Genomic DNA, 23872 nt, shown 5'->3' on the forward strand with positions numbered 1-23872 from the left:
AAGATCAATACAATTTTTTTTATAAGTAATCTTTGTGCTGTTTTTTTTTGTAAAGTTAAACCGTGCGGTATAAGTGCCGGACCATGAATGAATCAAGGTTTTCTTTTGCAGCCGTCCTGAGTAACTGATTTAGTTACATCCAGGATAGGCTGAGCCCGTTGCAGCTCCGGCAACTCACAAAAAAGAGATCAATTTGTACTGGCTGTGTAAGTCAAGCGGAATACTCCAATGGTTATTCTTATTTTACAATCCACGAATAAAGAATCGATGGCATGATATAAGTGATTGAGTCATTGAAAGTAGGAGTATTTGACATCTATGCAACCTTATACGAGTAGATACCGTATTTTAACACATATTAGTAAAATTACTGTATTTAGAGTTGTGAATTTGTCAGGAGTATTCGTTTAATTTTTTTTAATAACACGATGTTAGTAAGCAAGCATACGGCGCGCCTGATGGTAAGCAGTTACCGTAGCCTATGGACGCCTGTAACTCCAGAAGTGTTACTTGCGCGTTGCCGACCCTTTAAAAATCTGTACACTCCTTTTTTGAATAACCTCATACTGTAGACCCTCGGAATAACCTCGGCAGGTAGCTCATTCCATAGCAAGCCAGAGCGTCCGCCGGAGGAAGTTCCTCTTAAACCGCACAGTGCGCGACCATTTAGGTTCTAGGGTGTGAGGATGAACACCCTGCCGACGGCGGGCGGTGCGGTGATAGAAAGCCACCAGATACCAGCAATGATCCACTAATAGCAGGCATATCTTGGAAATACTGTAGGAAACATTGTCGGTGGTTAAGGACTATATTTTTAATAATATTGTCAGTGGATAAACTGGGAATATTGCTGGAAATTATTAATCATAAGATGAATAAGAAACATATTTGACGATGAAAAGTCATTTTATTGTTCTTATATAAATAATTTACATTTGTTCTAAAGTTTACCATCCGTAACCGCCGTAGCCGTAGCCGCCGTGACTGTATCCATGTCCGTATCCACCATAAGAAATAGGGGCGTGTCCAATACCATATCCGTGGCCCAGTCCGTACGATGAGTAGCCCAATGGGGCGTAAGACTTAACAATGGGAGATCCGTGGTAGCTGTACTGTGAAACGTGGGAGATGGCCGGGGCGTGGGCGTAGGAGATGGGAGCGATGGTCTTGACTACAGGGGCGACTACTGTCTTGGCTACGATGGGAGCGGAGTAGCCGAGGTCGTGCCCATAGCCGTAGCCGCCGTAGCCGTAACCGCTGCCGTAGCCGCTGCCGTAGCCAAGGGATCCGTAGCCGAGGGAGCTGTAACCGAGTCCACCGCCGTAAAGGCTACCCGCACTGGCGAAGCCGAACAGGCAGACAAGAAGAGCGAACTGAAATGTTGAAATTTAATTGAACAAATGGGAGACTCAAATATATATTATCATTAGGTATAAAAATTAGGGTTCCGTTTTTTGCCATTTGGCTACGGAACCCTAATAAACGTCAAGAATTATGTTAATTTTTACACAAATAAGATTGTTTAGGCTAAACCATTTCTATTTATTGATATATTATGTAAGTCTCGTGAGCTAAACAGCAATATTGAGACATTACCGTAGCTGTAGTCTATTTTGGCCATACACTATTAGTTATTCTGTGGCCATACATAGCCTAATTTTGTGCTAAGAACTTTTGTTAAAATATAATTATGTTTTTTTTTACTAGTTTGTTATTTGAAAAAAAATTATTTACAATAACAGTATACATAATTATGTTGATGCTTATTTTGTCAGATCTCGGTATTGAATTAGGTACGACTGTGTGGGTATCATCGTAGTCAAGTCATATGTGAATTTTATTTAAATTCTAAAATTCTATATTCCTCACCTTTCCAATCATGTTGTTTCCTTGGTTGTGACACTGGGAATGTTTCTTAATCCAAAAATTTTTGTTTATATATGTAACTATGAAGGAAATAACATAGCCTTTGTCAAGGCTGGCCATTAGCAAATTGTTCTGGTTACGACATCGTCACCGCCAAATTGATATTTAATTTTAATAGTGAGAAAATGATACTGAAGGTGAACGCACAAAGAGGTGGAATGAACTCCGTAAGGAAACAAAATTATAATGAACAATAAAAATGCCGATTATGGTCTGGCCGCACTATATTCACAGACATATAGCTCAACACACGCTTGCCCTCTGCGTTTTGTATGAAAAGAATTGCAGTCACTGTTTGAGTATAGTTTGGAGTAATATAATTCGACGGTTCCAATTAACACATTCCCACACGACTAGGATTTGCACGGTTTGCACCTTGACAGCCCGATCCTCTCCCATTCTGAGTAGGTGACCGCACCAGCGAAGTCTGTGGGCTTTCGTTTCGCCTATGATATTTGGGCTCGGCCACTAACTCCTCGATCTAGACAATTTTCCGGATTCTCGAGGTGCCTTCATCTCTCTGAATAGGTCCCAGGATCTGAACGGCAACCACAAGGTGGTAGGGTACGCAGATGATCTAGCTTTATTAGGGGAGAGCCGTAAACAGGAAGCGGAGGCAGCTAGTGTCCTGGAACGAGAGGCCTCCAGATTAGGTCTCAGGTCAACCACGCAAAAACCGAATACCTCTACATGAAACGACATTACAAATTGTCTTAAATTCCGTCAAAAATTGTAACTGACACCCGAACATTGTCGATCGGATAAACATACTAGAAACAAAATAAAGAGAAAATAGACTTAGTATATGGCATATACGACGCTAGGTAATGTCACAACCGACTTTATTAAACGGCAATATGTTCTAAGATCCGACTTTTTTTCTTGGTATTCTCGGAAATATAAAGAAAAACAGAAAATCTAGTCGTAATCTAGTCGTAGTATAAAAAAAAAATAATAATCTGAAAATATATTTTTAAAGTAAAGATATTTTTACTAACTGTAACGATGAAAACCATATATCACAAATTTGCAGATCCGACTCATTTAATTGGGGCCGTCGCGTCGAATATGTTGTCATTTAGCTAATTTAGTGATCAATATTCGAAGACTTCCGTCATCAAATATTTTTGTCGTTTCGACACCTATATTTTATTGACAACAGACAACATATTAATTATTTAATCGAATATCAATATGCATTTCATTAGGATGTTTTAAGGAACAACCTCTTCATTCAACGTCTGTATCTGTAGAGCATTTATTGAAGCTCCTTGATTATCGAGCTGTGAGGTTGCAGCCCATTGGTTGAAGGACCTTGATATTGATTTGTAGTGTTTCAACAAAAATTTGCAATACTTAATAACATAAGACTAAATAAATTTTACATTTACTGGTTTTCTTAAATACCTATTATCTGTGATATGACATATAAGTAGATACAGCTCACTTAAATACCGATGAAGCTAAACCACAAATGCAGTCTTTCCAGTGCATGGTCATCGGTATGTGAAATACACGTAGACGTCTTGTGGGATACTTATATGTCTGTGAGATCTGTGTAATGGTTCATAATGAACTTAACTAGATAGTGTAATTCAGACACAAGGGCAGTTATTCTCGTCGCCTGTAAACCTTATCGCTTCATAACAGTATAACCTGTTTTTCTAATTCACCAATAGCAAAGGCACCATGAAACTATGAACTGCGCATGGGTGGTGAGCCACAAGCATGTCACTGACATATTCGCTAGTGTATGCGTAACTTACTTTAATATCAGCCTACGGCTTTCAGTAGCCTCATTGTCCAACTATACGTATTCAGATGCCAAAAATTGGCTATGTGTGCGACAGTAGCGCCGGCTTAGCGTCTAAAGGACACTAATTATTTCACAGTTTAATGTGAAAAAGTTCGTTGTAGCCCCGCACCACGTACTTACTTCACACGTAACTACTGGTCATCTGAAGCTAAGCGCTCGCTAACCGTGGGAATTCGAAACACGAAGGTAGAAGGGATATGATAAAAGCAGCGTTATTTGTACAGTCCGGTATTTTCAACCGTTCTATGGGCGTGACATGTCATAGCCGTAGATTAGGTAACGGTATTGCATATTTTCACTTGTGCCCATATAAGCGTTACAGCTCCAAATGTATGTAGCGAAACTCTATCCAAAAAACGGTACACCTGTAACGTATGTAAAAACAAAAGATGACTTTCCATACTTGCATTTTGAGACATACGAGAAAGGCTCTTCTGAAAATTTCAATAGTGCTGGCACTTCATTTCAACTGTCTACATATCTGTGGTTTTGTTAATTGGCATAAAGCTCGTTGACAAAATACAGCAGCGGCTCCAATAATAGCGACAGGATCCCTTTAAAGGAGCCCTTCGAAAAACTGGTCCTTGAAAAACATTGTCACAATATTCCTAGTAATTATGTCCAATTTAAATTTCTATGACTTAATACAATTCATGTTTGAAATTTTAAATAAAACACCGCTTGAGTATTGCAATACAACCGGGTAATGCTGCCAGCATTTATGGCACCATGCGAGATTTTTTTTATCTGTTATTAATTTAGTTCTATTTAAGTTTATAGGTAAGTTTTGATACAATATTTATATTTACTGAAATACTTTGTACTTGACGGTTTCTTGCCGGTCACATATTGGGATACACTCCTACAATTTAGGAGGGATTTAAACCTTCTCGGGTCAGAGGTGTAGGGTGTAGCTTTATTTGACGTTCATAAGCGCATTACAATATGCCTACTTGAAAAATCATGCTCTTTATCTTTATGACGAAAGCTTGATGAATAAATGTCCTACTTAAATAAAACCGGCTAAGAGCATGTTGGGTCATGTTTAGTGTAAGGTTCCGTAGTTCGTCCATCACAATAGGCTGCCTTAAACGAGGGCTATTAGTAAGTACGTAAATACATGAGAAGCAAAACTTTCGCAGCGGTTTGTACGTCGTCATCAAGAAGCAAAGACTTATAGAAATAACGCTAATAACTCAAAAACGGCTTAACTTAACCGACCGTGCTCGCTATTGTTTTCATTGAAAGACTTTAAACGTTACTTGCACGAATGTTTCTTCTTATTTTTGGATCATGGTTCAAAAGTTGGAAGGACGGGGGCACAATTTTTTTTTCGGAGCAATTATTTGCGAAAATATTTACTTTATCAAAAATGGTTGTTGAAAACCCCTACGGCCCAATGCGAACAAAGCTTATAAGATGTCACACCGATACGATACGGATCTGTCAAAAGTGACGTTTTTGGTTTAAGAAAGGTCACTTTTGAGACTCACAAATCGCTATCGTATCGCTGTAACATCTTATAAGAATTGCTCGAATTGGGCCGCTATTCGTTTTGATAGACCTGTCCAACGACATACTAAACCGTTAGGGTTAACTGAAGCGAACCCTACCCTAAAAATGTTTTATCTAGGGTTTAGTTTACCTTGTTTATCGGCATGATCGATTTATATATATGCATGCTAAATTGTAGCTTTCTACTACTCCTACTTTTTTTTTATATTTTTAAAGTTATAGGTCCTCGCTTACAGTACGGGCGGCCTACAACTCTTATTACTTTGTTTATATTTAGCATTTTAATGAACATTTATTACTGTTATCGTGTAATATTAGTATATAAAATATTTGTTGAATATATGTATAAGTACGTTCTGGTTTATGTATTATTAATTTTTTTGTTTGTTTATTATTTTATTAATAAATTTTTCGAACGATGTTTTTGTTACTTCTTTTTCTATTATTTTAGATAGGTACATCATACGAGTCAATTTTATGTAAGTATTATAGTTTACAGAGAAACTCGTGGTCACAGCGGAAGTATGAATATTTGGGACAGTGTTTTTGGTCGATAGTTTGTCGTGTCGTGTCATCGCATGGGCAGGTCTTAGTGTTGGTGATGTGGAAGCGTGCTAGATAGGCTTCGTGATATCCGTGGCCGTGGTAGTATTTGAGTGAGTTGGAAGGTGAGTGACATATGCTTGCGATGTGTTGTTACTTGTTGTTACTACTCCTAATTGTCGCAAACCAAACTGACGATCGGGGTCGTAAAACTTCTCATTCACACTCGCGTGGTCGTACGTAGGGTGAGAGACATAGCACGGAGCAAAGCCGCAGACAGACAAACGGACAGACAGACAGACATGGTGACACTATAAGGGTTCTTAATCCTAATTGACTGCGGAACCCTAAAAAAAGATAAAATTAATAATAACCTGGCAGCGATATCAACGCTGATCACTAAAGTCACTAATATGATAGTAACGTCACGATCTATAGGTATAGCTAACAAAAAATTAAATAACGCTCCACATCTAATCTATGCGTTCAAGTTGACTCATCAAGATTTTTACAACTTGTCACTCTCGTTGAAGGTGTGGCATTGTTTATGTTTTGACACAGTTTCTTGACCTTCTTTATCCACCAGCCATCGTTGACTGACCCGCGACCTTTCTAAGTCTGTTTCCATACCAGCGTTCAAGATAAACTGGTGATCTCATACATCATTCACGAGTTGATGCTATCTTTCATTTTAACACACAATCATACATAATAAGCAAGATAAATGTTAATTACACGCTTTACGTTTTCCTTTGTAATTGTATTTAATACTAATTGTTGTGGAGTAATATCTTTCATCTCAAGAGGTAACATCTTAATATCAGCAGTTTTAATTACATCTCTGTTTATTAATGTAAATTTGTCACTTTTAAGTTAATTTTAGACTTTGCGTGAGACTCATTGTTAAACAACGACGATTTGTCGTCATCTACCTATACTCTTATTTCCAAATTATGAAAATTTTTACTGAGCATTTAAATCGTGATTCTGTAATGAAACTGAAGTTACAACAGGCGGTGAGGTACGCCTGCTAAACTGAAAATATTAGTTAAGTTTGAAACCTGGTTCGTTCCAATTATGTTATGTGCTTACTTAATTACCGTATGTGCCTTCGTGTTATTTAATTTTTTCCCAATAGTTTATCTCTATAAAGCATCGTGAGGACATCTGTGTACATCTACGAAAATAATTACGATGTGGCGTGTGTGTAATCCCCATGCAATACGTTTGGATCATAGCGGAAAGTTTGGACCAAACAAGTATCAGTGGGACATATTTATAAAGGCTTAAAATTATGTTAGCAAAAATATGTAAGCATTTCGTCTTTATTTTTTGCCATCCTTTATGTACCCTTTGATAGTATGTAAAAAACTTTATAAAAATATACTGGATTTTTTCCAAATATAGTCTCTCTATTTACAGATTCATGAATGGACGGACTGCATCCCAGTTGCAAATTGTACGAGGATTGCATTTTTAGCGTGCAGTTCCCATAAAAGTTGAAGTGTTCCGCCCTTAGTCATACCTAAGTGGATTATTTGAATCAAACACAATAAGTTTAGAAAAATACTGTTTTTAATTTCAAATTGTATAAAAATAAACTTTTTCTCAATTACAAAAAATAACTAGATTTTACACATTCGTTCGAGGTGATCACCAGCCATAATTAGCCAAACCGTTGTATGCGACGTGGGAGACTGCAGGAGCTGCTGAGTACGCCACGGCTGACTTTACCAGCGGGGCGGAGTACGCAGCATACGAGGCTGGGGCGTAAGACGCCAGGGGCGCTGAGGCGTAGCTCAGAGGGGCAGCGTGAGCGTAGGCTGGCGCGGAGTAGGCGACGGGAGCAGGTGCGGAGTAGGCGACGGGAGCGGGCGCGGCGTAAGTCGCTACAGGCGCAGCGGCGTACGAAGCAACAGGTGCTACCGCCTTAGCGTACACCGGCGCGGCATGAGCGGTATGAGTAGTGTACGACGACACAGATGACACAGCGGGAGCAACGGCCTTCACAATCGGCGCGGAGTAGGCGGGTAGCGCAGGCGCAGCGTAGCTTTTGATAACCGGGGAAGAGGCGTATGTGGCTACGGGCGCGGCGTAAGACGCCAAGGGGGCAGCGGCGTACGACGATAAGGCTGGCGCTGCGTACGACGCAAGCGAGGCGTACGGCGAGGCGTACGACGCGGCGTAAGGTGAGCCGTAAAGCCCTCCGGCTTTGGCGGCCGCTACTGCGCACAGGAATACTACAAGCTGTGGAGAGAAAAATTTTTGTTAACATTCTAGTCAATAGAGCTTATATTTGCAATATAAACCGATATGTCGTAGGTACACAAAAAAAGCGGCCAAGTGCGAGTCGGACTCACCCATGAAGGGTTCCGTACCATTTATGACGTATATAATGTATATCATATATTTTTTTTAGATTTTTCATTCTGTTATTTTAAAAGGTACAGGGGGGGGGGACACACTTTTTTTCACTTTGGAAGTGTCTCTCGCGAAAACTATTCAGTTTAGAAAAAAATGATATTAGAAACCTAAATATCATTTTTGAAGACCTATCCCTAGATACCCCACACCTATGGGTTTGATGAAAAAAAATTTTTTTAAAATTATATGACGTATTAAAAAAAAAAACTTTCTAGATCTCGTTCAAACCAATTTTAGGTGGAAGTTTGCATGAGAATGTATATCATATATTTTTTTTTGATTTTTCATATTGTTATTTTAGAAGTTACAGGGGGGGGGGACACACATTTTTTCACTTTGGAAGTGTCTCTCGCGTAAACTATTCAGTTTAGAAAAAAATGATATTAGAAACCTAAATATTATTTTTGAAGACCTATCCATAGATACCCCACACGTATGGGTTTGATGAAATTTTTTATTTTTTTTAAATTTTATGACGTATTAAAAAAAACTACTTACTAGATCCCGTTCAAACCAATTTTCGGTGGAAGTTTGCATGGCAATGTATATCATATATTTTTTTTAGATTTTTCATTCTATTATTTTAGAAGTTACGGGGGGGGGGGACACATTTTTCCACTTTGGAAGTGTCTCTCGCGCAAACTATTCAGTTTAGAAAAAAATGATATTAGAAACCTCAATATCATTTTTAAAGACCCCACATAGATACCCCACACGTATGGGTTTGATGAAAAAAGATTTTTTTTGTTTCAGTTCTAAGTATGGGGAACCCCAAAATTTATCGTTTTTTTTTTCTATTTTTGTGTAAACATCATAATGCGGTTCATAGAATACATCTACTTACCAAGTTTGAACAGTATAGCTCTTATAGTTTCGGAAAAAAGTGGCTGTGACATAATCGGACAGACAGACGGACATGACGAATCTATAAGGGTTCCGTTTTTTGCCATTTGGCTACGGAACCCTAAAAATGGACTACGCGAATAACATCGATCATTGTTCGAGTGATGACTTGATGAGTTCACCGCGGCAATCATCATCAGTATTTGCGTAAACTCACTCGTAGTGCATCTGTAGGGCTAAGATGGTCGGCTGTTTATCATTTGTCACCATGCCTGTCACGTTCTAACAAGTGTGTAAGTGCGAAAGTGACGGGCACAGTGACAAGGGATAAAAATGGAACCATGCTGCCACCGCTGGTAAACTCATAGGAAGGGTACTGTTATTTCAAGCTTATAAGCTTCACATACATAGACACTTATGTCACGTGTTCACTTAATTTGCCTGATTTAGCTAATCGATTAGTAGTCATCATTTTTGTAACATATAACTTTAGCAAATAATGGATTAGCACTCAAATTGATTTTGTTATGTTCATAGGGCGAAATGCTATTTTTAAAATACGAGAGAGCGACAGAAATTAGAAATCAATTGATATTGCCCACTCGTTTTCAATTCTATTAGTAGAATTTAAATGCCTAGTAGTGGAGATAATAATATTAAACGCAGAACACGAAAACGAGCGGTCGAAATTCTAAATCGGTCCCTTGCAGTGGAGAACTTCCGAACATACGAAAGCGTTTTTGCCCAAGCTGAAACGGTGACCTTCGCTAATGCTCGGTCAAAAAATATCCATTAAAGTCTTAAAAAATGCCGCTATCCTGAGCCTAGACGGAGTGGGCCTAGTGGGCTTTAAGATGGTTCATTAACAATAAAAAAAAATGGACAAGTGCGAGTTGGACTTGCCCACCAACGGTAAAACTATTTTTTTAATACAAATTGAACGTTTTCATTTTTTCCCTGTATTTGTAGAGAAAGACGATATTACTCGCCAAATTTCACAGTTATAGATCAACGAGAAGTATTACCCTATAAATTTTGATTCCCTTGAGTGTCGAAATTTACGTTTTTGTGGCTAAAATGGCCATATCTTTTTTTACGTTAACTTAGAAGCATGATCTTTTTACAGCTTCAAGGGACTGTAATATGTTTTTAATTTCAACTCGATACTTTCACGCGTTCTCGAGATAAAGGGTCTTGACAGACAGACGGACGGACGGACGGACGAACAACAAAGTAATTGTATAAGGGTTCCATTTTTCCCTTTTGTGGTACGAAACCCTAAAAAGCGTTTAAATTAAGTTTTTGTTGTTCGAACCTTGGTCACAATAGTTCTAGACTAGGTTTTTAAAAACCGATTCTCACATATAAACAATAGGTATTTGAGTCGTTACTTGTCAATGAGTTCGCAAAAATAGTACGAAAGGTAAACTTTTGTAAAACATTTATGAGCTTATGAAAAATCACAATTACAAAAAAAAAATTTATCGAAATGGGCAAATTGTTTTGTAAAGCCTTGCGCCTCAGTCTCACATATATATATAATATATTAAAATAAGAGATGCAGTTTTGATAACGATATAAGTTCTTAAAGCACTGTAAAGGATTTCCAAATTCACTTTTCGCAACAAACATTAACCACAAATGTCACACACTGTCCGTACCTTGGCTGCCATTATGTTATATAAAATTCACTACAGCAAGTGATACGGTTTGGTGGTGCGCGGTAACTTTTATACTATTCTAGGTTACCCCCAAGCTGCGGGCTAGATCGTTAGATCCCTTGCTTTGTATTCTCATTTACGAAATGTAGTAACCAGTGAAACCTGAGCTCCAGATACTTAACAACTATGCGTTATCGTAGAGCATAAGCGCGCTCTACTGGTCCATATTAGCCTTATTTGCCTGAGCTTGGTAAGCGATGGAAATTCTGCCAAGCTACTACACACATTGCGTATTGACCAACGCATGAGTGACCAGTATAAGTATGATCTTAAGGACATACGTTACAATTCAGAAATAAGATAGAGTTACATCGGTTTTTTCGTCATTCTGTATTTACAACCATATAAACTATGATACCTCGGCAACGTATACGTAAAGAAATTAGGGGCCAAGTAATACTAGCGAAGAGTAGTGAGTGTTAAGATAGGTTTGTGAATTGCATAAGTGCGCAGGATCACTCTGCCACTTCAGTTGCATGAGGTTATTTCAGACGATGTGTTCTGTCGCTGTCAATAATGTTAAAAAGCCACGTTTTGCTGCACTATGTGGAAACCAATTGTTGATATATTCTTTACTCAAAAAGCTATCAAAGTACTAGTTTACCTCAATTTACCAATATAGTGTTTCATAGTTTTTAAACACTAAAAAATTAGAACTTATTTTGTCTATAAAACGTACAAAAGAAAAACATTTCTTCGTTACAAATATTAAACGCGTATTTTAAGCTGAAAGTGTGTACGAGCTGCTTTTCTGAGGTATTAATTTCGAATTCATTACTTTACGAGAGTGTGTCGTGGTATCTTTGTTATAACGCGTCTGAATTTAAAAAGATGCTGTCTAGTCTAAAAAATACACAATAAAATACAAATAAAAAGAGACAGCTGATTACAATATATTACATTTATCAAAGAGTGATAAATTTAAGCCTTTATTCAGTTTAAATAACATTTTAAGGGCATAAAGTGAATTGTAATAAGTAGGTAACTACAAGCTACAACTATTTCGTACTCCGGTCAATTCCACTTGCCATACATTTGCTGTAAATAGTAAAGTCAATTTAGTATGTGCATAAGTGATGAGTGTATCCGAGTTGAAACCGACGAGGACTAGTCAGACAGTCAATTAAAACTGAAATGCAAGGTACGTTTTCAATGTTTACGATTTCCGGAATAAAAAATAAATATTTTCGATCAATCATTTACTTAAATAATATCATTCGTAAATCGTAACGTAACAAATTTAAAATTTGTGAAATTATGGAACATTTTTTCAATAGTACATTATATGTGTCAACCCTCAAAATATGATTTTGGTTATAAAAACTATTCTATATCTTGTCCCGGGACTCAAACTATCTCTATACCAAATGTCTACGAAATCGTTTCAGCGGTTTAAGCACGGTGTAAGCGTGGAGTTAAAAAAAATTATTTACATATTTTGTTTTTACTACAGAATGGTGTTGATGTGATACCATAAATGAATTCAGCACCCCTAAATTACCCCTAATACCATAGACGGCCTAGCAGTTTCACTGATGTAGGTATCAAGATAAAATTGAGAACCCTAAATAAACTTTCAAGAGCGGATATAACAAAAACTATACCAAAATATCGAAAACTTGACTAATATATATATAATATAAATAAAACTTGTAACAAATTTTATTTTGTATAAGAGGTCATGTCGCTTAGACGCATAGTTTCCGAGATATAATCGAAAAACCGAAAAATGGGTCTTCTCCCCTCCGGCTCAAGGGCTACGGTCGGAGACTTTTCATATGTTCACCTTCTAACTAGTCCAAACAAAGTCATAAAGTTAAAAATTGTGTTCCAAGCGTTTCCCTCTATAACTTTTTTTGAGCATTCGTTTCTTGGCCTATTCAGAATGTGTGCCGTTCGAATTCAGACTACACCAGCATTACTGCTGCTCTTTTGTTACCGGTGACGTCGACCAGCCGTTTGACCAAATTGCGGAGCAGACCTTGTGCCGCTGGAATCCGCGGATCGAGGATCTCGATGTTTCTTTGTATCTTTTCTTTTAAGTTTATTGTAAGGTAGACGTCCGAGTGCTCGTCACTATCTCAGTATCTAAATGTTATCTTTAAACTTAAGGGGATAATGGATGGCCGCTTCTCCATACAAACTTCTCTATTTTCCTCCCTGGATATGAACCTTTCCATAAGTTCTACATAATTTTATGTACTTACTTACATATTAAAAATACCAAGGCCAAGTTTTGGCTTTTTTGATTATTATGAGAGTTAGACTGGACGGATGCTGCAGTTCATCGGGAATATTGGAAGTCTAGGGGGGAGGCCTTTGCCCAGCAGTGGGATACTTTATAGGCTCTTTAAAAAAAAAGAGTTCCAACCCAGAGGGTAAACTAGGCCTTATTGGGATTAGTCCGGTTTATTCACGATCCTTTCCTTCACCAAAAAGCGACTGTTAATATCAAATGATATTTCGTACATAAGTTAGGGTTAGTACGAGCTAGGGTTTGAACCAGCGACCTTCGGAATCGAAGTTGAAGTCACACGCTCTTACCGTTAGCCAGCGTTTCTACTTACTTAATTTTAAAAAGCCAATGTTTTATAATGATCCAGAGAGGAATATAAAGATTACTTTTGTATGAAAAGGCGATATTGCGCGGTCGTCCACTTTCGTCTTAAGTAATAGTGGACACGAGGGTGTCTTCCTACTTATTGGGCATTAGATTTACTTTGGTTGTTTTATTCTTGTTGTACTTAAACTGTTTAAGAGAAATACTAAGATACCCCAGTAGCGTGAACCAGGAAGAATCGTTATCCTAAACCGCGATCGGCATTTCCAGTGCTTGTAATGGTGGCTACGTGCCGCATTTTACCGCACCTTTATATACTCAAACTTGCGGAGAAATTTAGCAAGAAAGGACTAGTCAGCTTTCCCCTTTGCCAAAAACCTTGCACAATTGGGTTGACACATGTTGAATATTATAACAAAATTTAGTTAAATGGATAGAAAATGAGCCATCTATTATAAAAAAAGTGGAATTTATAAAATTATATTCAGATTATAAAAAAATACAAGGCTCTAACGTCTAAAAAAAATTACTTTGTTTTTCAAAAATAGAAAAGAAAATGGTACCATTCGATTCCTTATATATTTTTGAAAAATAAATTGTACGACAACTAAACGCAATATTTCAGGGTCAAAACTACATAAACGTCGACAGGTTGCAGATATTACTTATATACTTAAAATTTTAAATGGTAACATTGATTGTCCTGAATTGCTCGCTAGGCTCTCCTTCAATACTCCATCTAGGTCTAAAAGATACTTCCCTCCCCTCTCAATTCCTTTTTCATCACGTAATTACAGAAAGAATAGCTTTCTACTACGAGCTGGTAAAAGTCTAAATGAACTAACGAAGGAGCGGGATATAGACGTTTTTATATCGTCGTTTTTATTTATATAATATAATAAGTATTAATATTTAAAAATATTAGTGGTAACACGTTGTAAAAAAAAATAAGAAAAAAATCTAGTGCTAACCACCAATTATCTGTTAACCTGTTGCTACCGGTGGGAACCTATAATTGGCTCTTTGTTATCTACTCGTATATATATAACTATTGTACAATTTATAGCTGTTGGTTCTCTGAACAATAAATAACTAAATAAAATGGCAATTTCCTTGATTTTCCATACATTTAGGACAGACTTATGTAATGTGACGTCACATCACATTATCATTTTGTTAGAGGCGTTTCAATCGTCGAGTGCGAGCGTCAAACTTTAATTCTCATTTCTAACCTTTGTATTGCTTAAATGTCATGAGTCCTATATAGACATTTGATCCTCAGGAAAATCAAGATTGTTTGACATTATTCACAAAAAACTGACAAGTAGCCAATTGTACATATTTTTGTATTAACTGACGTTTATCTCACATAGCTATTTTCACGTTACGTACAAATAGCCATGAATTTGACGTGCCCCTCCCCCGCAAAAATCGGCAGACTGTTTTGTACAGAAAATGACAGACATGGCGTCTCTAGTCTAAATGCTCTAAGGTACAGGTCATATAATGGAGAAACTAGAAAAACGTGAGCCAAACTGTTGCCTTCTTCTACTAAATTAGAGCACCAAGTGGCAAGGTATGGTGACCGCAAATGATACCTTTAGGAGGAAAGCGTTTTGGGTTTTATCAGGAGTAAACTGGAGATATATGAGCTATAGATTCATCATACTACATTAGAAGCAAAGAGAACGAGCAACTCTTGCAGTTTCTAAAAAATATATTTAAAATAGTTTCTAACGGTTAAGTTTTCCCTGTACTCAATGACATGGTTTTCATTGTAAATAAATAGATTAATTAATTTTTACCATTTACAGCGCCTTCTATAAACTTTGCTTATTAACGCAGCAGCAGCTTCTGGAGGTTTCATTTATAAAGAATCATTAATTATACATTTTTAGCATCATGTGGTTTTGGCAACCCATTCTGACTTCTTTGATTCAATAAACACCAAAAATCGTAATCGGAAAATAACTGGAAGTCGCTAAAAGTCGTACAATATAATTATTATGGGACATAATATTCAATGGCTCGACTTCTGTAATGGCTTAATTTGTATTATGAAGGCAAAGATTAATCCAGCGGTTGCCGGAGATTAATGTTTAATAAAAATAATATCATTAAGCTAATAGTGCTCTAAATTAAAAATGGGACATTCATTGCCATTACCTTTCTACTGCCATGCCAAACAAAGATCGACACCCCTGTCTCGATGACATCAGCGTTTTGGGGCAGATTGTAAGCGTTATACTTTTCTATACTTTTTATTTTATGCTTGCACGGCCCATTGCATAACACATGCGGCTTTTGTCTAAGGGCACACGACACGTGGCGCAACTAGACGCCGGACAAGTCAATCGTGCGACCGGTTGGTCGACTAGTCGGTCTGAATCCGCGCTATTCTCGTCAAATGACCAGCTATCATTGAACCGGTCCGGAGCGTCATGTTGAATTGTCGAAATAATTTTTCAATGATGTCTGCAACGTTGTACTACGTTTACTTCCCTACCATGCGAAGTTGTTGATAAATTAGTAAAATGTTAGGAATGCTAGATGGTCCACAATGGTGTATAATAGACTCAGATCACCACAACTCATAATTAGGTCAATTATGACACCATATAAAATAAACGAAGATAACTGGCTAAAGGGTGACTCACGATAGACCGGGCCGGGACCGGGCCGGAGACTCCGGCGCTTCGTGTTCTATAGAAAGCACCACGTGATTATCGATCAGCCGTCACAGAAAATGACATGTCGGACGCCTCGGCCCGGGCCCGGATCGGTTTACAGCTACCCACAGTCAGTGATCTCTGATTCCCCTGCCTACTTGTACAAACTTGTACTCAAAGAAAACCACGGATGGTGGAGGAAAGTAACCTTTTTTTTATAGGGGAGTATCCAATATAACAATAACATGATTTATTAATGGAAAATGCATTGTTCAGTCGGTAGTAACATCAACCACGCATCTCGATAAAAGATAAAAGTTTGCATGAAAAATTTGGTGTAATGTCTCCATGAACGGACGCATTGTAGACTATTGCGGAGCGGAGCGTACCTAACGAGCTTGACAATGGACAGCAATGTGGAGCAACCTTATTGTTGGACACGACACGCAATTTGTTACCTTATTTTTGAAGCGATTCGGCCAGACTTGTTACGAAACTGGAGTGGCACCCCTGAGGAATGCAGAAGACACGTCTGACGGCCCAATTCGAAGAACGAGATACGATGACGATAAGTTCTGGTTTAGATGATTTCTTATTTAGATATCGTTTGTATGTCGTATAATTAACAGAAGCAGCTCGATTCGGGCAACCAATGTCACTTTGGCGTTAAAAATATCGTAGATAGATCTCACTGGGATCACAGCGGAATCGAAATAAACGTCAATTTTGACATGTCGGTCAGTTATCAATCTTTCCAAGATCTTAAACGTGTCTTAATCATTATTCGAATCGGGCCGTGATTCTATTTTATATCGTTTAATTTGCAAGCCCTAACGATTGATTAATATTGGCGGTATGCGAAGGAGAAAAACTTACCAGTCAATGCATAAAACGCATTGGAAGATTTGGAAGAGAGGAGGGTTATTGAAGACGGACGGACGACGTAATAGCTTTAACCTCGTGCCACCGACTAATATAAAATTATAGCCGAGGAAAGAATTTAAATAGTTATATTTTTAATTGGGTTGAATTTCATTTGTTCGAAAATATTATGAGACAAAAGAAAATCCACTTTGTTTAAATAAAAGTTGAAATTCCATTGAAATCGAATGTCGTATCGTAATGTAGGTACATTCTGGCTACTTTAAGGACCTGTTTCACAATGTCCAAGTAAAGTCCTGAATAAGCTACTTGCCACTTATCTAACGAATACAGTCCTCGTTGGCGTCTCACAATCTTCAAATAAGCTTAACTGGTAGATAAAGTGCTAGGTTTTGTATGAAGTTTTATCTGGCAGTTAATTTATTTGTTTATTAGTAATCCAAAACTTTACTTGAACATTGTGAAAAAGGCCCTAAATTAAAGTAAGGTAAATACGATACGGACTCGTAGGTTTACCAAAAATATTAGCACACATAGTAAGATGAGAAGGAAATATAGAAGGATTTCAGGGTTCGGGTTAGTAATTATGAAAGTGACCATTAAATTTGAAACCTCTAGGTACACTGAGGAGTAGGTTTTGATTTTCTTCACAATGGGGTATTTCCTATTTATCCCATGCATGTATAGTTCAAATTATGTTTACAGTACATATGGTGCTACTTTCCCGCACGGGTGTGGGAATGAGCACTTTTCGTGCATATGTCGAAACTTTAAAGAGCCATATGTACTGTAAAACGTTGTACGATACACGTGCGAATAGGTAATTCGCCACTCGTGTTGATTTAAAACACTCCTTTCGGTAGTGTTTTAATTTATCACCACTCGTTACGAATTTCCTATTTTCTGCACTTAGTGCTGTATCGAGAATAACTATTATGGACTCTGTAGAATATTAGCTCTATTTTATGAAAAACTACGTCTTAATTTTAAAGTGGGTAGGTAGATAACGCAAACATTTAAATTGATTGCACTATAACGATATGGGGTTCTTCAAGAAAGGAGAATACTTGCAGGTTTTTAACACCTCTGGAGTTGCAGGCGTCCATAGGTTACGGTGACTGCTTACCATCAGGCAGGCCGTACGTTTGTTTACCACTGACGCGGTAAAAAAACTCTTAAACATACATTTCTAAATGTGTGAACTGAAAATGTAAAGGATTGCAGTCAATTAAGACTCAGTCTTCAAGATATATGGAAGGTATTCTGTTCCAATACGTGTATTGAATTCTTAAACAGCTTCTATACAAAAAGGTGAATTACTATGTACCTATGTGCCAGTTTCTGGAAGTCGTATTCTACTTCATATTTTTGCACTAACATAGCGACCAAATTGGCTTACCTATAATTTGGTGAAAAGTCACTATCTCATTTATAAAACTCTTCTTGCTTACAAATACTAACATAATGCATTGAATAAAATAATATTAAAGTGGACATAATGGTTTGCGATGTCATGACCTGACACACAAGGAGAGTCGAATAGGCACCTATTTCTCTAGGAATGTTGAGTAAGGTCCAGACATAACCTTAACGCGTCTTGCGAACCATAAACGTTGAGATTTAAAGTTGACACATTGCTTCATAAACATCGCTATTAAGAAAATATGAACATTGCTGTTATTTAATGTATTTAAGGGTATTTAATTATAAAAAGGCATGTTAGTTTGTACGATAAAAACACTTAATTTAATCGCAATTTGTTAAATTACGTAACGCGCATGTGTTGAATAAATAAAAAATGTAAACAGTTTGCAGAAATGTATTTACTTTTATGATATTTTACAGATAAATTATTTACAGTACTTACAATAAAGTCAATCATATTACTAAAGCCAGCCGCTATTACAAAATAATGCTATATCATTAAATATCAAGAAAAACTTGCATCCTGTCTCAAGTAAAATAAGGACAGATTGAACATATCATTACCAAGAGTAACTAGTGTCTTGGCTACTATACGACCCTCGAGTCACCGGAACTTCGTCAACCACAAGCTTATAACTCTTATAAGTCAAAGATTCCATATTCGGTTTCGATGCATATGCAGATAGTCCCTCATTAATCAGAAAATGACTGGACTGTGAAGGGGCGTTAATGGTTTTGGATAGTTTCGGAACATACATTGTTTTTGGATTAACAAAAGATGTAACTGATGATCCGTCATCTTCAAAATTTGATAGAGAGTACTTGTTTATATATTGCTCGGGTAAATAGTGTATAGGTTTCTGATCGTATAACGGAACTGCTGATGACGACAGGCTTTCAAATACACGTGAAGAAGTGGCAGCCGGGTAGTGGGACCATAAAACTATGGCATGTGAAAATGCTAAATAGCAAAGTAGAACCCACACCTGAAATTAACAAAAAAGATGAGAAGCATTACTTAATACAATTTTTTGATTTATAATTCACCTTTAGACTCCTCAGCTGAAAAAGTATCTCTCTGACTTAGAAAAGTAAGAGGTTAACTACAAGTTGAGTATGAGTATTTATCATACAAAACAGACAATAATATTAACCATGGTTTCCTTAATTGGAAATTATACAATATGTGTATGTCGTCATTAATAATATTTGAAAAGTAGTTTGGCAATACTTTGCACTTAATATGTACTAGTCAGGTTTCGATTTGAACCCACGATCATTTATTTATACGATGAATCTAAATTAATCACCAACAGCAGGTGTAAGTTACCTTTGCACTCATTTTTACGAATATCGAATGGTGACTAAATTCTTTTTTAGGTGCCTGCGTTTTATAAGGTTCCTGGTATTTACTTAATTCAGTTTCACATTGACCCAACGCAATAAGGGCATTGTATCACAATAATTACCGTACGAGTAATCTGAAAACTTGGCCTTAACTTAATAACCTTTGACTTTAATAAGTCCGTTAAGGTAAAAAATGGCAATAGCACTTTGTGGTTACTGATTTATAATTTATAATATAAGCACGTATAGAAATCGAAAGGGTTTCTCAATGAAAAATTACTTGTCATTTCAGTGCGTTTCTACCTTTAAAAGAACTACGAATTGTCTTGGAGACACTGCTTTTACCGAAGCATTGAACACTAATAGGAAGCGATTTGGGCTCTATTCTACCTTGCTTCTCCGCTATTATCTTGATGGCATCGACTTACTGACCCATCTATCACTATAGCATACACAAGGGCGGTTGGCAAATCACGACACGTTGGTTTTAATTTTAACAAAATATAAAACACACTTTAATTAAGGTTCATTGCTAAACATTAAAGGTGATGTTTGTTGAATGTGGTCTGATTAATAATGTGATAAAATGTTATAATAATATCTGGAATCAGAATATTACTCGACATTTAATTGAATGATTATCTAGGTACGTAATTTATTCTTTTACGCTCCAATGTAATTTAAAGCTTGACATCAATTCCAAATTAGGCAAATAATACATATTAATATTAAACGATATGATACTTCATACATTTTTACTTACATGTACATTCCTACTATATAAATAGGTACTTACGTGTCAGTTAGTGTCCTTCACTCTTTAAATGTTACGCCATTACATCTGCGTAAGCCCTATCAATTGCATGTCTTTGCGATCTTTACTTGCGTAGGCGTCATTTATCAGCCCCGTGGATCTGTTGCACTTGCAATTTGTCAATGAACTGTTTAAAAATATTAGCATCAGTTAGTGCAGATACTACAAACGCGTAGGCATGACCTAAATTTAACCTGAATGGCGTGAGAAATCCATGTTACTTAAGGAGCTCCACGCTTTTAATGAACTTCGAAGTAGCCCTCAATATGTAGCCGTGGTTTTTGTCCTATAGTTTGATATATCTATTTAATGCATAATAAACGAAATATAAGTATCGACTGTATATATTAGGTTAGTTGATAGCGAAGGCAATTAACGACGTATTCCTGAAATCATGAATTTATTCCTGAATGTTTGCATGAATCACATCAAAATATTGCTGTGTTATATTGATCTAGCTGTGTTGTATTGTGAATGACACGTATGTTATTACACCTATATATTTAACTAAAGCGCTGCTATGTGGTTCCTGAATTATATTGGACCAGGAAATCCGTGAAAGTCAAATTTCATATTATTGGAAGAATACCTACTAACTCAGAACTCATAAATAATCGTCTTTGACGAAGAAGCCTCTTAAGTACGAGTTACGAGATAGCTCTGCAAAAGTCGTGTAGATTCTTATTACGAGTATGAAGGATATAATCAATGGCAAGACATTTTTGTAAACATTTTGAGATATTTATTCAAAGCCATCATCCTTATAAATTATCGCCGCTTGTATCCAGCGGTTACAAAATATTGTGTTTCATTAATTAAAAATGTTTCGGTAAAGGGTTCATCGTATATAATTGGATTAATTGGACATTTTTTTATGAAAACTGGCAGTATCTTTAATACTATCACATCAAAGGAAATTCGATCGTTACCCGTCGTTCTTGTAATGCCTAAAGTGTTTAATGAGCTTGTACAGTCACGTCTGAAAATATCGATACGAAAAATTTGCCAAAAATATATATACACTACCTTAATATATAGGCAATAAAGTAGTGTATATTTTTAGCACTTTTTTCGTATCGATATTTTGAGACGTGACCGTACCTCTTATAGCGAAGTATACCAGTGTAGTAGTAATAAAAAAATTGAAGTTGGTAAGATTATAGATGAACTGGGACTTTTGGCGCAAGTATTTACTTATACTTTATCCTCAATAGAAAGGTTACTGTAAACTAAATAATCAACAAGCTAAGGGCTTTTGAAATGTGGATTTATCGAAGGATGCTCAAAATAAAATGGACTGATAGGATAACTAATATCAGAGTTTTGGAAATCATGAAAAAAGATCTAGAGGTTGTATCAACAATTAAGAAAAGAAAAGCAGCGTATTTTGGACATATATATAGAAACAATAAATACAACCTACTGAAATTAATAATTGAAGGAAAAATTGAAGGCAAGCGTGGTCGTGGTAGAAGGCGCACATCATGGACTAAAAATATAAGAGACTGGTTAAAAGTGAAGAGCATAGATAGACTAATTCGCATGACTGAACATAGAGAGACATATAGACATATGGTCGCCAACCTCCTGGACGGAGATGGCACGTGAAGAAGAAGAAGAAACTAAATAAATTTGTTTTCATGTATTTTTTTACAATTTCACATACTTAAGTCACGCACCGCGAGTAAGAATAGATATCTACCAACGCGTGGAACTATTGGGATTTCGTTGACTATTTAATTAGACATAATGGTTACAGTTTTTCTAAGGAGCCCAATAGGACAGCAATAAAACATGTAAAAGTTAAATTAATATTACTTTAGTAATAAACAACACCATGTTCATACAAGATTAAGTCTTTTGTTACAAAAACAATTTGTCTGACATAATTGCTATGCTCATACATAACTTGAGGTCGGGCAGAAAGGTGATGAAAGTTTAATGTGCCAGGGTCCTTTAAGGCATCAATAAAACATGGGATGGTAAGTAGGAACCCGTGTCGAACCAATGCATATACACTGGGCCTATTACTGTTTTTGTAGGACAAGGTAGTTTATGTAAGTTCTGTTTTTGAACGACTTCCAAAAACAGAGTAGCTTTAAGATTTTTTAAATGTCTAATCATCTAATTACGTCCCCTTTGTATATGTTTTTGAATATGAAATCTTTATTTGAGATGTAAAGGTACCGTTCGGATTCAAAATGCACCATAATTACTGCTGCCGTATTGCAGCGCGACATTGCTGTCGCAAATGTAAAAATTCCGGGCGGCGAAATCGATTTTGACATTTGTGGCAGCAATGCAGTCGGCTGTAATGTCACACCGCAATAACTTCATAAAAATGTCCTTTTTGTAATTTCCTGCAGTAATGCAGTCGGCAGCATGACTGTAGCAGTACTTAGTCAGGTCATAAGTTCTGTCACAAAGGTTTTAACTGATAAAATGTAATACAAAGCTTTTAATTAAAATTGCCATGATTTGAAAACTTGTTTTATACTGATCAAAACGTAATATAGTTAGTTTAAAATTTAGATCGCGTCTTTATCTACTACTTGTTTACTTTAGGATTTTCGTTAGACGTGAATACGCGGCTGGATTGTGAAAAATTATACTTTACAAAAGGGAGTAAAATGAGTATCATTTTAATAACATAGGTACAATTGTGTTTATTTGTATGAACCTACTTTATTAGAACGTTAATTTATCCCTACTTACGAGTATATCAGAATTTAGTTCTCTGACAAGTCTGTACTTAAGCTATTACCCTCCAAACTTAGGTTACTTTTCAGTGACACGCTAATTTTTGACTGTCATCCAACGAGTAGGTTTGATAAAACACGTACAATTGCGATTAAGGCAATCCAATATACATAAATTATATATTTTAAGGAAGATAAAAGATTCAGCTTTTCTTTTGTTTAAAATTTAACTATATAAAAACGAAAAATAAATAATTAGGGATGACAATCACCTCGATCAAGTCTCGTATTTTTTTTTATAACATTTTTCCGAATGTTACATAGAATTATGCAAAACTGAGACAAATTACGTTACGAATTCAAATTACGTTAAATTATATAGTAAGTAATTCAGTATTAAATAAGTTTTCAACCCATATATATGAATAATAAGGGATTTGTAACTATAGGTGTTTTATCAGTCAAAACCTTTTTGACAGAACTTATGACCTGACTAAGTACTGCTGCAGTCATGCTGCCGACTGCATTACAGCAGGAAATTACAAAAAGGTAATTTTTATGAAGTTTATATTAAATTTGACATGTCGCGCGAGAGTCTGAATTCGAATGTTACCTTTATGATGTAATCCTCATATAGATATAGTGTCAATCATGAAGAAGCGTGCCTTGACTCGTGTTGTCATGTTAA

The 23872-nt window shown here is 36.5% G+C and overlaps 2 protein-coding genes across 2 annotated transcripts; both read right to left on the bottom strand.

Moving 5' to 3' along the window:
• Window positions 1-216: 216 nt before the first annotated feature.
• LOC133522876 (cuticle protein 64-like) lies at window positions 217-2847 on the bottom strand. The gene is made up of 2 exons (XM_061858339.1): window positions 1870-2847; window positions 217-1373 (listed from the first exon to the last, which is right to left on the bottom strand). The coding sequence occupies exons 1-2, from the start codon at window positions 1984-1986 to the stop codon at window positions 948-950; spliced, it is 543 nt and encodes a 180-aa protein (XP_061714323.1). The 5' UTR covers window positions 1987-2847; the 3' UTR covers window positions 217-947.
• A 4510-nt stretch (window positions 2848-7357) lies between these two features.
• Window positions 7358-10817, bottom strand: LOC133522874 (cuticle protein 16.5-like). Its single transcript, XM_061858337.1, has 2 exons — window positions 10729-10817; window positions 7358-8047 (listed from the first exon to the last, which is right to left on the bottom strand). Exons 1-2 carry the CDS (start codon window positions 10738-10740, stop codon window positions 7454-7456), a joined length of 606 nt encoding a protein of 201 aa, XP_061714321.1. The 5' UTR covers window positions 10741-10817; the 3' UTR covers window positions 7358-7453.
• Window positions 10818-23872: the final 13055 nt, after the last annotated feature.

This window comes from Cydia pomonella, chromosome 11 (genome assembly GCF_033807575.1).
Source record: "Cydia pomonella isolate Wapato2018A chromosome 11, ilCydPomo1, whole genome shotgun sequence".
In the NCBI taxonomy this organism is placed as follows: Eukaryota; Metazoa; Arthropoda; class Insecta; order Lepidoptera; family Tortricidae; genus Cydia; species Cydia pomonella.

Coding starts and splice junctions, on each gene's coding strand:
- LOC133522876 (XM_061858339.1), bottom strand. CDS start 1,986: ATGGCCAGCCTTGACAAAGGCTATGTTATTTCCTTCATAGTTACATAT. Junction 1,374..1,869: donor GAAACAACATGATTGGAAAG/GTGAGGAATATA, acceptor TCAACATTTCAG/TTCGCTCTTCTTGTCTGCCT.